We start from the raw sequence: 16817 nt of genomic DNA, 5'->3' as shown, positions 1-16817 counted from the left end.
GTATATGGTTCGCGACCTGAACTACCTTGTTCTTCTAGTTAGATAGCTAGCTAAGGAGTGGATTTACTCATTTCACATGTTTTAATGACATTCAAAAGCTTTCTGCAGAAGCAGAGTTCATTACAAACCCCAAAGCACAATGTATATTTATATTGAATTATTATTTCTGTATGCAGTTAAAGATGGACAGTCAGTCTATAGCCAATGGTAATGAAAAGTTAAACAATTTAATAACATCAAAACATCCACAAACATTCTTTAACATACAATAGCTATATTTCATGTATTTGTACAAAGATGCAATCGAAGGCGATCATCATGGTAACGTTTAGGTTGACTTTCAAACAGGTTTACTATGATTACTTTTTTGGAGTTGAATGGCATTGTCTACAATGACATGCAAGTTGTAATGAGCAAGGCTGTTCTAAGAACATGGGAACAACATTAATGCTTTAATTGGTATTTTGATGAGCTAGAATAGATCAAGTGGTAACTCGGTTGATAATTGTCTGCATGTTATAGCGAGCTGGCACATAAAACCACTGAATCATAACCTCACTGTGGAAACAACAGAAGTACTTTCCTGTTATCAACTGAGAGTTCTCAGAGCCCTTGCCTTAGATATTTTGGCATTTCATGTGATATAACTGAGGCATCTGTTTTGTATTGTTATTTTGTCATGTATAAAACCAGGAAATAAGTTGATGAACAGCCTTTGTACACATATAAAAATCATATTTAATGAATGCCTTTCAAATATAAAATGCCAATATTTGCTTCAACTGAAACAGGCTGACATCATCTGATCACATACAAGTGTAGCTTGCTAAATGATGACTGGGAATGAGAGATCTGGTAGTATAAGACAAGGATCAATGTGGACTGGAGATGTATTTTTCTTCCTCTTTACATTTGAATTGATTTCAAACAGTTGTTGCATTTGACAAAAAAATGCAAAAAGCCTCAAAGGTTTTCACTGATTTGCAGTAATATAAAACACTCCCACATACAATAATATTTACATTTGGAAATTATGCATTCTGTTACAGCTTGATAAAACAAACAGCTTTATAAAATGAAGATGGCAGTGCAGCTGACAATGACACATTACATTTGACATTGGATTGTGATTGGTACGGATTATGTCATCTACTTACTTTATGTCCCCTCCCCTCCACCAGTCTAGTGAAAGTATTGTCCTAAGGATGGATGATGGACCGTTTTCCTTGCTCTCACGCTGTGCTCTGATTCGTGGTTCCTTTGACTTCCATGGACACCTTCTTTTCTTTGCGACCTGCGTACTCGCCGATGAAGGAGCCATCTTCGTTGAACTGGATGTCCTCATCCCCATAGTCCACCAGGCTGTCCCCACTGTCCTCTGCTTTGATCTGTCCGCTCAGAGAGTGCTGGCTGCCCTTCAGTGGCTTCTCATCATTGTCACTGTGTCACAACATGACGGCACAAAGACAGGGGATTTCAAAACCACCTAATTTCACTCATGGCTTAACTCTATGGGCTTTATTGGTGAGGACAGGGACACAGGCAGGTTTGAACCCAAAGAGCTTAAATGAAGAGCTTCGGCGATTGGCAGCAATGTTTACCTCTTACTGACAGACGGATGAAAAATGATCAGATATGTGCACTAGTAAAGGGCACTCCTATCAAGTGTACTTAAACCCTACATGTACAGTATATCAATGTATGTGACAAAGAATGGGATAATTAAAAGAAGATGGGGTATTGATTTGGCTGTCAGGCTGATGCAGATGGCGACCGTGCACATGCTGCAGTCACAAGGTGCATTTTAACCCTGTCTGTATGGGGAGAGATGCTCAGGCTGTAGTTTTCATTGAATTATTCAACACGAAAGTGATCACATAAAGGGTTGATTGTATAGACTAATGGTTTGGATTGGCATCATGCTGCTCCTACATGGTTAATGATGGTGAAGTCAGGTGCTTCAGGGATCTGAGCATTTTTTGATTTTACAATAAATGTGCTTTCCCGTGGTCTGACATTGGGGGCCATATATTTTAGGAACCAGACGCAACATTCTACTTCACAACTTTACTGTGACCACATGATGAAGATGTCTAGGCTACTTCTGATTCATAACTTCCAGTTAGAGTGTGAGACTACTGATTGAAGTGAAGTGTGGGTCTCTGAGTTGCACTCTGTGAGTGTGATCTGAATCGGACCAGTGAAAGATTAATGAATTGAGCACAGATTTTACTGCCCCGGAGATGAGCTGCATTCAATTACACAGATTGGTTTTAGCCTCCTGCCGGGTTGTGTTGTGGCCAGGCAGCCTTCCTTCATTGAGTTCTATTCAGAAACAAATAGTAACATCTGAACAATGAGGCTGTTACTGCTAATGACCTGAGCTCTACCAGGACACATCTACCTAATAACAATGCACAATATAGGGCGATACCACATCAACATCACTGATGTGTAAACAACAACGGGGGTATTTGTTGCTGTTTACCACATCATGTTTAGAATACATATTACTCAGCCCATCACATGTCTTGAACAGGGATGTCTGTGAAGGTCTGTGTTAAGCTCATGCATGTAGGCTTTTCTTTTTAAATCAGGAGAAATGCAGAGATAGAATTATACAATGTGATACAATTCAAAAACAAAGTTAATATATGAGCTGATTTCTGAATTATTGATACAATGGTGGTTGGTGGTATGATTACCTGTATTCACAGAAGGTGTCATCATGGATACCCTGGGACTCTAGGTCTGGATGAAGATCCTCTTTCTCCTTTACTGGTCGGAGAGAAAGATCAATGTTTAGGGTACCTTGAGTACAGTACAACATTCAAATAACAACTTTGTAACATGTTAAAGACAAAGTCATGTTCTGCTAAAACACCTTACAAGTTCTCACACATTCCTGAGTACAACATAGTCAGTGCTTGATGTCAGCAGCAATATGAGTAACAACTGAATCCTAATTTCAAAAGGGAAAGCTAACTATCAGTTAAAGTGCAGGAGGTAGTGTTTAATGAATGCATCACAGAACAAAGCCCTGTGATTTAGACTGTCTTTCTGATATGATAGGCGATTAGCTGAGCTGAACCTGGCGCTCAATAAGTGAATAAAGATGAAAGGTACTGTAAATGACCCCCTATCCCCCACAGACAGGACTGGCATTAAGATCCCCACCGCTGGCATGTGACCATAACATTTACATATCTTCTGTGTATTCTGTGCATTCTATGTTTTGTTATTCAAATGCTGCATATTTCAAATAGGCTGTATTTATTTAAATGTTATCAATATAAATGCATATGCTCCCATTAATTTAAGTTCTCATTATACTGTAAATATCAGCATTGAAATGTTGAACAGTGGTGTGATGTATATATTCTACTAATAATAATATATCAGCTTAAATATGTCTATAATGGTGTCCAGAGTGATCATTTCTCTTTGGTAATAAATACTCTAAATGGAAATATAATTATGCCTAGTGCAGTGATTAGTTAGCATTCATAAGGTGCAATGTGTGTGCGTGTGTGTGTTTTGAGTACCTACCGGAATATTTCCCTCCTTTATTTCTGTTGACAAAGCAGGCGATTAACACCATGAGTGTGAGGAGAGCCGCGACACACATCAGTCCGATGAACCAGCCCTGGGTAGAGATTCCTCCATGGATGCTTGCCAGACCTGAGGAGAGGAGAAGAAACAACAACACTTTGACTTTGACTCTGCCTTTCATGAGGACAATTGATTGAATGTTTACATCGACAAATCTATTGGATGCAGAGGCAGCAGGTGATGTTGAAATGGAAATGTACCAGTATTAATATTAAACAGCTAATCCCCCTTGTCTAATTAATCAACTGAGGAGGCTGTTCAAATGGAATTCCTTTCACCAAGTCACAAAAAATATATAAAAAATCCTATTGACACAGAGAACCATGCATGATACCTTGAGACATGTTCAAGGACATTGGTGCACCTGCATACTTAATAAAACTTCAATTGGTTATGGAGATTGTGTGTGTAGGGATTTGATTGGGGGTGGGAGAGATTTTTCTTCTTTTCCAATAGCATCCCTGCTCACTTTAGCCCTGGTCCTGATTACATATTCAAAAATACTAGTATTATCAACCCAGTTGTTAGTCATAAGTCGCACAGTGTACACAGTCCCAAGCTCCAGCCCCTCAATCACGTGGAAAGTCTTAGAGGAGTTAACTGCCTCAGAGATAGTCTAGTTACCTTTACCTAGGTGCACAATCAGGGAGGGTTAGTACTCATGAGGGGGGAAGGGTTAAAGGGTTATTTACAGAGCGTTCGATGAAACAACACAGGACACAATTTCTAGCATGTAACAGTAGAACTGTATGGAGATGTCTCAGATGTTACCAATACGTTCAAAATCACCTTAAAAGTATATCGCTATAAAATATACTACAAATGGACATAGAAGTAATGTGCTTACGGTTGTTCATATATGCAACATAAGACTCCGTTTGTTAGTTCCCTGGAATTCAACTGATGTTTGCAAAGTTGTCATGAACTGAGGAACTAATATTCAACAGGGCTGTGACTGACAGACAGATGAAGGAGGAAGAGGGGATACATGGCAGAACAGGGTTAATAAAGGATTAAGGACAGTACACACAAAAAACATGGATCTAAAGCTGGCCAGGGACTTGTTGATGAAGTCAATCCATTTACTTATGCACATGCAGTGCTGCATATATAGTCTAACATATGTGTCTCATGCTTAATACTACTGGAGGATATAGAATGAAGGCTTATCAATAACTGGCACATTTCCTGAATCACTTGAAATGAAATTGACAAAGGAAAAGGAAAGCCAAGGAAAGCCAGCAAAGCTGAAGAGAGTATGTATCCATTGAAACATGCAGACCACATGAACAATCCAAAACCCTGCTTATTGACCTTGCATGTTCATTTTCTTAATACAACTGATTGCTATCGCTTTCAAATCACATAGATTGTGCTTCTCTCTACAACAGTATACATTTCAACAGAAATGTTAAATAACAGGGGTGAGCAGAAGTCCCTGTGCCTCACTGCAGCTTAACTCATGTACACAGCGGTGCTGCATACATTAGACAATAACAGACTAATAAAGTCTCTGAAGACTGACACTCCAGGAAATCAAAGAACCACTGCAGCTGGAGGGAGGGTGAGAATAATGCACCACTTCAAATTGCAAGTTTGAAAAGAAAGGTTGCACAGCTTTGGTACGACAGGTCAACGGCAAACAATCCCCTTCATCTCCCTCAGGCAAACATGCAAATCTTCGACTGTGTCTCCTGCTCAGGTGTTTGCTCAGGTGATCATTCAGAACACAAGGACACCTGTGTCTGGGCTGCCCATCCCTGTGAGCACAAATGACACACCATGGGTAAAGCTGGTGTATGACTCTGTAACTATGGTAATTCCCATCATTTGCTTAGTATGATTATTCTAAGTGACAAAAAATATCCCAGGGCTTGGCGTGTCTGTCATTGCAGTGCTCAGCCTGGTATTAAAGGCTGCAGAAAGCATCTGTTGCCACAGCAGGGAGCGCAGCCCTGGCCCTGCCACAACGCCTGCAAAATGGCTCTTCAAAGTCAGGGAGATTTTTTAAAGCTGAGCCCAGTACACTTAAATATTCTGATCTACAGCTATCAACAGTTTCCACTTATCCACTTATCTCAGTTTCCCCTAAATATCACCCTCTCTGTAAGAGCTCACACCTCCTGCTCCTCCTCCTCACTCGGCCTGACTAGGCCTACATTTCCTCCAGCTCAAATATTGCTACTGTATGGACAGTTGCTTGTCCAACAGCACTATTGTTGTTTCCTCAGTTGAAGGTTAAATGAAGGTGGCGGGTGATGGCTTGGTCAATATCTTGCTGTGTAAAGGAGGACTTTGGCCCAACAAATCAATTAGACATATGACAAATATGTCTAATTGATTTGTTGGGCCAAAGTCCTCCTTTACACAGCAAGATATTGACCAAGCCATCACCAGACATTTCCATTTAACCTTTTTGATCTACACTCACACCTTCAGGTATGGCATAGATTCTTTATTTAACTAGGCAAATCAGTTAAGAACAAATACTTATTTACAATGACTGTTCCTAAACAGTGGATTAACTGCCTGGTTCAGGGACAGAACAACAGATGTTTACCTTGTCAGCTCAGGGATTCAATCTAGCAACCTTTCAGTTACTGGCTCAACGCACTAACCACTAGGCTACCTGCCTCCCCTTAAAAAACAGGACTGTCTCAATGAGTTTGTTGAGATGTTTGCGGGACTTTAACTCAACATCAATTCTTAAGCTAGTTTTTATCGATTGAAGTTAAGCACAAAATAGAGAAGAGTATTTTTATCATATGGTATCACTAGAGTTGAGTGTTTTCACTACAGGTGGCTGGTGGCACCTTAATTGGGTAGGACAGGCTCATAGTAATGGTAGGTACGGAATAATTGAATGGTATCAAACGCATCAAACACATGGTTTCCATGTGCTTGATGCCATTCCATTCTCATTTATTATGATCCTTCATCCCCTCACCAGCCTCCTGTGGTTTTCACCTATGGCTATCATTGCCATATTGAACACAATTGGTTATATGAATACCTATGTTGGAGCGGGTGAACTTGGTCATATGGGAGACTGTAGTGCTTGGATGTGAGGGGGAGGCAGACTGGCCTGAAAAGGAAGACACCTGAAGATTATTGGCTATTTTTTGAGTCAGGGAGCGGGAGCTACTGTCTACTGACTAATACAACTTTTAGTACGCTACTACTATGGACTGATATGAATTTTTAGTCTATAGATATCTCTCATATAACAACTAGTCTGGGTGGTTACTACTACAGAGCAAATGAAATCAAATCACGCTTTATTTATACCACACATTTCAGACAAGGAATGCAATGCAATGTCTTTCACAGGAAACAACTAATACAAAACAATAAAAACAAGGCTGAAATATTTACTACACAACAAACAAAAGAATGAAAAAACTGAATGACTAAAAAGCACTCTAAGAAAAAAACATACGTGTTTTAAATATGTCCACAGTTTCGGCCCACCTCAGGTTCTCTGGCAGGCTATTCCAGAGGCCGGGGGCATTAGAACTAAAGGTATCCTCTCCATGTCTCTTGGTCCTAGTCTTTGGGAAAGTTAAACGGCCAGTGCCAGAGGACCTGAGAGACCTACTGGGTACATAAATTAAAAGCATGTCTGACTTTTAATTGGGGTGCGCAATCGTGGCTTGAGCAATGAATACCATCAAACAACAAGCAAATAAGGTCTAATGTGTGGTTAGAGGTGATCATTGGTAATGATTTATTCTACAGGAAGGGACTTTTCCTCTGATGAAACAAAGACGTCATCATTTGAACTTTTATTGACAGTACAATATACAGCATATGCACGTCTGATAGCCTTCCTGTATGCTGCACCTAAAGCTTAATTTGATCCCTCTGTTTGTAATACGTGTGACATTGAGCCTAATGTTGTTGGAACAAAAGTCAATATTAATTTACAGATTCACTAATGAGACTGGATTCATATGAATTTATAAACGGGATCCTCATTACCATTGTTACTGCAGAGAAACCCACAAACGTTGTCTGAAAACAGCGGAGTCTGTATTGGTCTACTAATGAACGGAGGCATCAGAGTGCTCAGCGCTGATGGCAAGGGCACGCAACAGAGAAGGGAAATTATTCACAGATGAGGGGAGTATCTGCATCATCTTAGTTCCTTATTTGTGTGAAATATGCCTTAATGGTTGCTGACATCAGACTTGTTTTCTAAATGCCTGCTTGACCTAGTCAACCATGCAGGCAACTGGGCCAGGAGCTGCTGTCTCCAAGATTCACCTCCCACTAGTATTTCAGCCCTTTATCCATATTCATGCACTCACAACTAGTTTATGTTAAAGAAACTACATACAGTATAGCTTATAGAAATCATACTAACAGATATCAGAAGAATAGTCTTTGTCAGAAATGGAATGTGAGAGCTATAATACTACTCAAGTATCCACCAAGGATTTGATACAAATAATTCATGGATGACTCATGCAGAAATAAATCAATGTAGTTATTTCACAGAGAATATACCTGTAGGGATGATTTACATCAGTGTTAGACTACAGACGTTGCTTTGTGCTGCACATAAACAGAAATCTACATACTGACAGTGGATACCACTGTGGAAACTAGTGAGGAGATGGAAAATAAGAAAGGAAAGCATTACCAAGCAGATACATGTATGGAAAGTTGTTTTAGCTTCCACACCACACAGTGAACGTATCATCAAGAAGATGGATACCCACCTGACAGGCACACATTATTATCAATTGCATAAGTTAAAAGCCTTACGTAATTCAGCATGGCACAGCAAGAACATGTGCTGACACCAACTGCAATATAAGCATGAAAAAGATGCTAAATGGTTCCCTACATAAATTTGATGGGAGATCCAATCATGTATATTAAGTAGATTACAAATCAGGGCCATCTCCGTCTTTCCTGAGTTTACAGGGTATATATTCAAAACAATATTACATTAGTCACTTTACCCCTATCTATACTGTGTGTACAGAATATATTCACAGCCCTTGACATTTTCCACATTTTGTTGTGTTACATCCTGAATTTAAAATGCATAAAAAAATTTAAATAAATGTGTGACTGGCCTATACACAATACCCCATAACGTAAAAGTGGAAATACATTTTTCTAAATGTTTTACATTCATAAAACATGAAACGCTGAAAGGTCTTCAGTAAATAAGTATTCAAGAACCCCTCTATTATGCAAGCCTAAATAAGTTCAGGATTAAAAATTTGCTTAACAAATCAAATAATAAGTAGCATGCTTTAAAAAAGCAGACATTGAATATCCCTTTGAGCATGGTGAAGTTATTCATTACAATTTGGATGGTTTATCAATACACCCAGTCACTACAAAGACACAGACGTCCTTCCTAACTTAGTAGCTGGAGAGGAAGGAAACCGCTCAGGGATTTCACTATGAGGCCACTCGTTACTTTGGAGCAGTTACAGAGTTTACTGTCTGTGACAGGAGAAACTGAGGATGGATCAACAACATTGTAGTTACTCCACAATAATAACCTAATTGACAGAGTGAAAAGAAGCATGCCTGAATACAAAGTGTTAATTTTGGGTCAAATACAATACATTACTGAGTATTAGGGTTGAATGGCGGGAACGGCAGGAATCCGGGTATCTAGATTTACCAGGATTTTCCCTCCCAAAACCACTCTCTTTTCCCGGGATAACAGAGGAACCGGTAAAATATTATAAATGATTTTTATGAACAGCATGGCTTGAAATGGAACTATTAAATTATGTGCAATGTCTAAATCTGGCTTCTCTGCAGACTCTGCATGATGAATCAACGCTCAGGTTGGGGACAGACAGCCCATCTCAGTATGGAGTGCAATTCACAATGCATGTAGACCTATCATCTCATCATGGTAACTTTTTTTCTTGTGACAGGTAGGCCTACATTTGTTCCAGCATTGGCTATACTACAGTAATATAAAGACCGAATGTACCTACTGACCGAATGTAATTTACTGTACCCATAATCATCTGGCTTTCGGGGGTCACCTTGTTTTTTAATTGTGAATGTCACATCTGCTCCTGCCACACCCCCTAGTGGACATCTGGTGTCACCTTGACTTGCAGCCATTTCTCCAGTACACTCTCTCTCTCTCTCTCTCTCTCTCTCTCTCTTCTCTTTCTGTTTGTTTGTGATTGTGTGGTTGGAGACAGGTGTGCTGGAGCCAGAGCGGATCCTCACCAGCTGCAACCCCTTCCATAATCAAGATCTCTACAAATACTCAGTCCTGCATGTTCCACTCTGCCAGATCGTAATCTCTGCTCAGTCAGTTTATGATTCTAGCTATTTATGATTATTCAAGACCCTGTTACCCTGCTGTGTCTGTTTCCCTGCCTGATGCTGTTTATCCTCTCACTGCAGTTTTGCCACTCTGGCTCCTGTCTCCTGCTCTTGGGTTCCCCTGTGCTGCTCCGCCTAACAGTAAAGTTTTGTACTTTTTTAATTTGCAGCTGCAGACCTTTATAATAGCCTATCACTTGAATATCATTGCTTTAAATCAGTGCACATATGAGCACTCTCTCACAGTCTTCCTCTCTCTCCATTAACACCATTCAAATGGCATCCAAAATAGACAATCCTGTTCTAGATTTATATATAGATGTCCTAGCCTAACTCTTTCAGGTAATACATTCAATGCAGTATTATCCTTATTTAGCTAATTTATGATGGGTTATGCATTATAAACTTCTAACGTATAGCCTCTGTCTCTTGCACAATACCCAAGCACCTGTGCTCCGCTGGCCTCTCTCCTTAACAAACCCTCCTTAGCTCTTGGAGTCCCATGCAGGAAAAGCTAGACTAGAATAGCCTGCTGGACATTTTTGTTTTGTTTTTCCATTTCTTATACCAATAGACTATTCGAAGAGGGACGCAAGCTCTTTTTGCTGAATGTTAAATACAGCAGCCAATAGAACTCACGGATAGTTTGAAATAGTGAATACGCTGTGGCGGTAGACTATAGCAATTATGTATTCAGACCCCTAACCATTCAATCTTTGTGACGAGAAATTAAAGCCTTCTTCATCTAATTCTAGTTCTATATTACTCAAGGATTTCATTAGAATGATGAAGATTAGGACAACGAAACATATTTCTATTAACTGTTGAAAGTGAGGAAGGAACAAAGCAACAATAGAGAAAGAGGGGCTAAGCTAATAACATGAGGGGAAATGTTGTGAAAGGTATATATACTACTTATACAAATAGGCTATATTATATTTCAATGATATAATCAAATTTGCTAGCCTATACTTGTAACTATGTATACTGCATGTGCTGCACCAGAATCACATGTTCTCTTCTGCTTTATCGTGGTTTGAAAGATGTGCGTAATTCCAGTCCATGAAATACAAGACAGTTAAAGTTCACACTCAAAAATATTAGCCTACTGGAGCTAGATTAATTTATTTACCCAAGATAGCATACAGCTAGCTACATCCATGGGCTTTTATGTTTTTCTGTTGAGCATACTGTTCAGTAGCCTACACATATGTATTGGATAAAGACACAATTATTTGTTTTTTTTGGGCTTGGGCTCATTAAATGTTAATGTATTTAATATATGGTTCTTCGGGGTCAGGTAGCATCAGGTTTGAATTTTCATGCTGAACAAAGCTCCAATCAAATCCAGACATATTTATATGCTTTATAACGCTTTTGAATGACACTTTCGTTTTGGCGGGCACATTTGTAAAATACCGGGAAAATATTCAACCCTACTGAGTACTACTCTCCATATTTTCAAGCATAGTGGTGGCTGCATCATGTTATAAGTATGCCTCTAATGGTTAAGGACTTGGGAATTTTTCAGGATAAAATAAATAAATAAATAGAATAGAGCTAATCACATGCAAGATCCTAGAGGAAAACCTGGTTCAGTCTGCTTTTCAGCAGACACTGGGAGATGAATTCATCTTTCTGCAGGACATTAAACTAAAACACAAGGCCAAATCTACACCGGAGTTCCTCACCAAGCAGACAATTAATGTTCCTGACTGGCCGAGTTACAGTTTTAACATAAATCTACAAAAAATCTATGGCAAGACCTGAAAATTGTCACGGTTGTCCTCCTCTTCATCTGAAGAGGAGAGGCGAGAAGGATGGGAGGACCAAAATGCGGCGTGGTATGTGTTCATGATGAGTATTTAATAAAAGAAAGCACTGAACACTGAATACAAACTATACAAAAACAATAAACAAATAACGACCGTGAAACTATAAATGAGACCTGTGCTGACACAAGCAACTAACATAGACAATCACCCACAAACAAACAGTGCACCCAGGCTACCTAAGTATGATTCTCAATCAGAGACAACTAATGACACCTGCTTCTGATTGAGAACAATACTAGACCGAAATATACAAATCCCCAAATCATAGAAAAACAAACAGACTGCACACCCCAACTTACGCCCTGACCATACTAAATAAATACAAAACAAAGGAAATAAAGGTCAGAATGTGACAAAAATGGTTGCCTAGCAATGATGTCTAGCAACAAAATGTAGAATAAGTCAAGGGGTATGAATACTTTCTGAAGGCGGTGCATCTACCTCGATTACCTCGTACCCCTGCACATTGACTCAGTACTGGGACCCTGTGTATGTAGCCAAGTAATCGTTACTTCATTGTGTATTTACTCCTTGTGTTATTATTCTCTCTGCAATGTTGGGAAGGGCCCGTAAGTTAGCATTTCACTATTAGTCTGCTCCTGTTATTTACAAATAAAACATGATTTGATTTGACATTACTCCCACACACGGAGAAAGTATATTTAATTGGATTTCATACCATAATGGTGTTTTTTTTAGTAAATCAATCTAAACATGCATTCTTGCATTTAATTAATCCCAGAAGCCTGCTTACTGTGTTTGATTGAAAAGGATGCTATGTTTTGTTAACCATTTATATGAATTTACAAGCCCTTACTATTAGAGAGTACCCAAATCAATTATTACTATTGTTAGACAGAAGCTATGTGTGATGTGGCACCACAGTGCAGACCCTCCATTACACATTCAAGTGCACTTGCTTATTTTCATTAGATTCTAATCATCTTTGACTGGTGTCACCCCCTTATCTCCACTCCCAAAGACTCAGTTGAATTGAGCTTGGCCTGGTTCCGACAGAGTACATCTACCACTCCACTGAAGTAGAACTGACATAGAATTCATAAGATGAAAATGTTGTGTCAAATGAATGAGCCAAACATTGCAATGGCAATCTACTTACTTTACCAATTCCTATATAATTATACAATACGATCCAGAAATGTGCATTTTCCGTTGCTGAAGGCAATTCTCTTTCCTAGCCGTTTGTTTCATATCTCGCTTTCTCCTTCAAATCAATAAGCATTTGCTCTTTTATGACAATGATGAATGAAACCCCTTCTCACACCCTTATGATAGTGTTTACCCACAAACATTACTTAGATGGAGATATGAGAAGCCTGGCAGTTGGAGCCAATATCACATTCCCTGAAATTCAATGAGCTAATACATTACTGAAATGGCTTGGTCATCTACAGTGTACAGGCTTGGTCATTTACAGAATACATCATCCCTCTAATACAAAGTCCTGCTACCACGTCTCGCTATTTCCCCCAACAATAAACCCATACCCCCCTTCCATTCTCAAAGATTTTCCACCAGGATCCCCCTGCCACACCTCGGCCTGTGTGACTTACGTGCTTCAGGTGTGGTGGTGCTCTCCTTGCTGACCCGGGGCCCACAGCCCACCCTGGTGCAGGGGCGCAGGTAGAACTTGTATCTGCTGATAGCCTCCAGGTTCTGCAGGACCCACATGGTGGTGTCAGGGTTGCTGATATCCACAGTCTGCAGGACACCCACCTCCTCTGTGTCGTTGACTAAACACACACAGAGACTCTATTAAACGTGTCTGTATGTATTAATGGACACAAAGGATATCTCTGATACAGAAGGACAAAATAAGCATTTGATTGATCATTTGAAAAGGACACTCATTAAATGTTGTGGGTTTGGTAGATATAGGACCACATTGTGTGAGCATATAATCATGGGCTGCATGTTTCGTCACAATGTTGTTTTGAACGTTTGTTTTGGACTGATGGCCAACTGAGCATTCTACTCAATGTATTGTCAATGAGCGCTGATAAAGATTGAATCAAAGGTGCGTTAGAGTGGCTTAGAAATACAATGCCATTCAAAAGGAGGCAAATAATTACAAGGCAAATCTTTTTAATCATTTTGATGTTGCCAGGTTGGCTTTAGATGCAGTATAAAGTTAGCTAGTTAGCTAAGATTGAGGGGAGGACACCGGATTTTAGCGAGCTACTGTTAGCATTGCTAGCTATTCTTGACAAACTTTGCTAGCTAATGACAACATTTCCATCTGTCTAAAGTAAATTTGATGACATGATAATGCTGGCAAATTTGTTTCCTACTGAACATTTGACTACTTTAGCAATGTTGTCGTATTTCCAGGCACTATAGTGTAATTTAGACTAAACAGTCGTTAGCCTCCATCCAGAATGACTGGGCTTATCACGACTTTAGGACACCACTATTCACAACAATGGCATGACACGACCGAGTGATGGAGGTGCAACCTATGAACAACATCTGTTTTGCATTGGTAGTTGGTTCTTCCTTCCCTAGAGATGGAACTGGCCATCAATCTAACCGTGTAGGTCCTGGGAAACCTGGGAAATATTAAGTTAGCAAATAACCTCTAAGAAGCTGGGCTCAGCCCTGGAACAGCTTTGCAGCAGCCTTTCAATTCCTCTGCTGCTTCCTCTGGTGCATTATCTTTACCATTAACACCACTTCCTTCAAAACCCCTCACTTCAAAAGAGTCCATCAGCTTTATCATGATTGCACAATGAAAACGTCCCTTCTTCTGAAATGCAACATGACACTTTTGACCCTCTTGTGCAGCGGAAAAATCAAAAACCATTAGGGAGAGTTACTTTGCAAAGCTGTCTTTGAAATGTTGTAATCAGCCTCATCATCGGTGTTGTTTCAGGCCAGGGAGGGACACACACATGCACATTATTGTTGTCCTATGACTGTTTAATCTGGGTGGTTGGTTGTGACGAAGTCCCCGGTGGACAGGATGGGGTCAGTAACCAAGACCTTAAAGGGCTGTGACACGCTGGCCTTGGTCAGCGCTGCTGGTGCCGGATCACAACACACCACACAGGCCACACCCTGACCAGATACTGACCCCTCTCTCACCAATGGGGTCATTCTACATTCATACTATCAATGAGTCACACTGGATATCCACTTCCATGCTTTCTGATGCCATCCAATAACAGACGTTTAACATTTAGCTGTATTCAACCCTCATTCTCCTTGAGGGTATTTTTCATCTGAGTATTTGTTCTCCATTTGATCATATTCTCATGCAACAACTTGTGAGATTTAAACCTGTGGATCTTCACTATCAAAGCTCTGCATGTATTTTCTCACATTTCTATATTAAGACAAACATTTCACATCAGCTGTAGGAGCTAAACTAGATACTATCATTAACAAGCATTAAAAAATGCACTGTAGCACCACTCATAAGCACAGCAATATATCATAGTGGAAAGATCAAGGAGTTGCTAGACATATTGAATGAAAGGAGCCTGGTGCATGTCAGACTGCAGGTTAACAGGGAAGTGGAAAGATTTGTACATACTCAGCTGATACTCTAGCAGGTATCCTGTAAGGACTCCGTTGGCTTCCAGAGGAGGTGCCCAGGTGAGAGTGACGGTGTGCTTCTGAACATCTGTGACCCTGAAAACTGGGGTTTTCTCTGGAACTGGGAAACAAACAAATATACAAGTAGTAAAAAGTGTTAACACAATAACACAATAAGCTTGTGTCCAGATAGTTTATTTTCTTCTTCAGTTGCACAGTAGTGAATTAATATGTTCCATGGCACGCTCCTCTCCCCTCCTGTCTTACCTCCCTCTGGGGTTTTGAAGTTGACGGCGTGGCTACCTGGCCCATTGCCTCGCCTGTTGAAGGTCATGATGATGAGGCTGTACTCAGAGAAGGGCGTGAGCCCTGGTACCATGGCATGGTTCCGGTCCCCCGGGAATGTCAGAGTGTGTTTGTCCCCGTGAGTCTTCTTTGAGTCCAGCAGACTACGCAGCCGCCACCAGCTTATCTGACACCGCCATGACAGAAGGACACACAGTGTTATGAATCTAAAAGATCGTATGTGAGAAAAGGACAATACATCCTGAATGGGAAAGGCTATAGTCTGGGTTATAGTACTTTGCGCTAGTGGCCTGTGTAAGGTAACAGTGCACTGCCAGCGTTAGGGAGACAAAGTGGGGTGAGAGGTCCAGGAGATCCAGCGAGGTCAGAGTCTCTGCCTTTAAACTGTGTCTGAAAGTTTCAGGGCTGTTTTAAATAATTTACCCTGTAGCCTCCCAGATGTCCATGCAGCTTGTCCTTGTGAACACGCATCCAGCTGACCTTGACCAGTGAGTTGTTCATCACCTCCACCGCTACATCATCAGGAGCCGCAGAGGGGACTGCAGGGCCAAATACACTCACGTCACAGTCCATTCAGCCCGTATGTCACACTAAGTACTATAAAAATCAACCCAACATGTGAAATATGAGCTCAGCTTTATGGTGAATGATCCACCAGATCATAATATATGTTTAGTATTGGCTGGGTTGAGTATTTAGATGCTTCAAATATATGCTTCTGTAAAATATGAATCTATAGGTCAGTGACTGCATCTAAATAATGTGATATACCACTTTCACAAGGTAGGAACTAGTGTGGGGCTCACTGCTATTGCCTAAGCGATGATACCAGACAGTATGACAACAAAGTATTACGAAACCTCTAAAGGAAGACAAAACATTCTTAACAAGGTTGAGGTGCTTTTAAACAATCTACAACATTGTATTTGACCACCTGAGGTAACTTCCTGAGGGCAAGTCCAAAAGAAAGCTAAAGATGAAGATGGAAATATAAATAAATACAAACCAGCATGGAATGAAGTGGTTTATGACTTCTAAAAGATAGTTTTAGCTCAATAAAGCTACTACATGCATATCACACATTTCATCAGCTACTTCGGCCTTTTCAGAGAAAATAGACTATATTTTAAGGACTATAGCCTACCACACACACAGCTGAATGGTACATACTGTACCGTATTATCCTTG

General features: G+C 40.2%; 1 protein-coding gene across 6 annotated transcripts in view; it reads right to left on the bottom strand.

The window, feature by feature from the left end:
• Window positions 1-202: 202 nt before the first annotated feature.
• LOC124003602 (neural cell adhesion molecule L1-like protein) overlaps window positions 203-16817 on the bottom strand; it is a 93740-nt gene continuing 77125 nt past the window's right edge. For 5 of the 6 annotated variants that reach the window (XM_046311994.1, XM_046311997.1, XM_046311996.1 and 2 more), the window contains 7 exons: window positions 16053-16168; window positions 15591-15795; window positions 15322-15444; window positions 13340-13519; window positions 3550-3681; window positions 2706-2778; window positions 203-1440 (listed from right to left, as the gene is read on the bottom strand). In XM_046311994.1, the coding sequence (XP_046167950.1) occupies window positions 1233-1440; window positions 2706-2778; window positions 3550-3681; window positions 13340-13519; window positions 15322-15444; window positions 15591-15795; window positions 16053-16168 (1037 nt within the window). In that variant the 3' untranslated portion in view covers window positions 203-1232. The other variant, XM_046311999.1, reaches the window with a different exon arrangement.

This window comes from Oncorhynchus gorbuscha, linkage group LG18 (genome assembly GCF_021184085.1).
Source record: "Oncorhynchus gorbuscha isolate QuinsamMale2020 ecotype Even-year linkage group LG18, OgorEven_v1.0, whole genome shotgun sequence".
NCBI lineage: Eukaryota > Metazoa > Chordata > Actinopteri > Salmoniformes > Salmonidae > Oncorhynchus > Oncorhynchus gorbuscha.
This window is presented reverse-complemented; position numbering and strand designations above follow the sequence as displayed.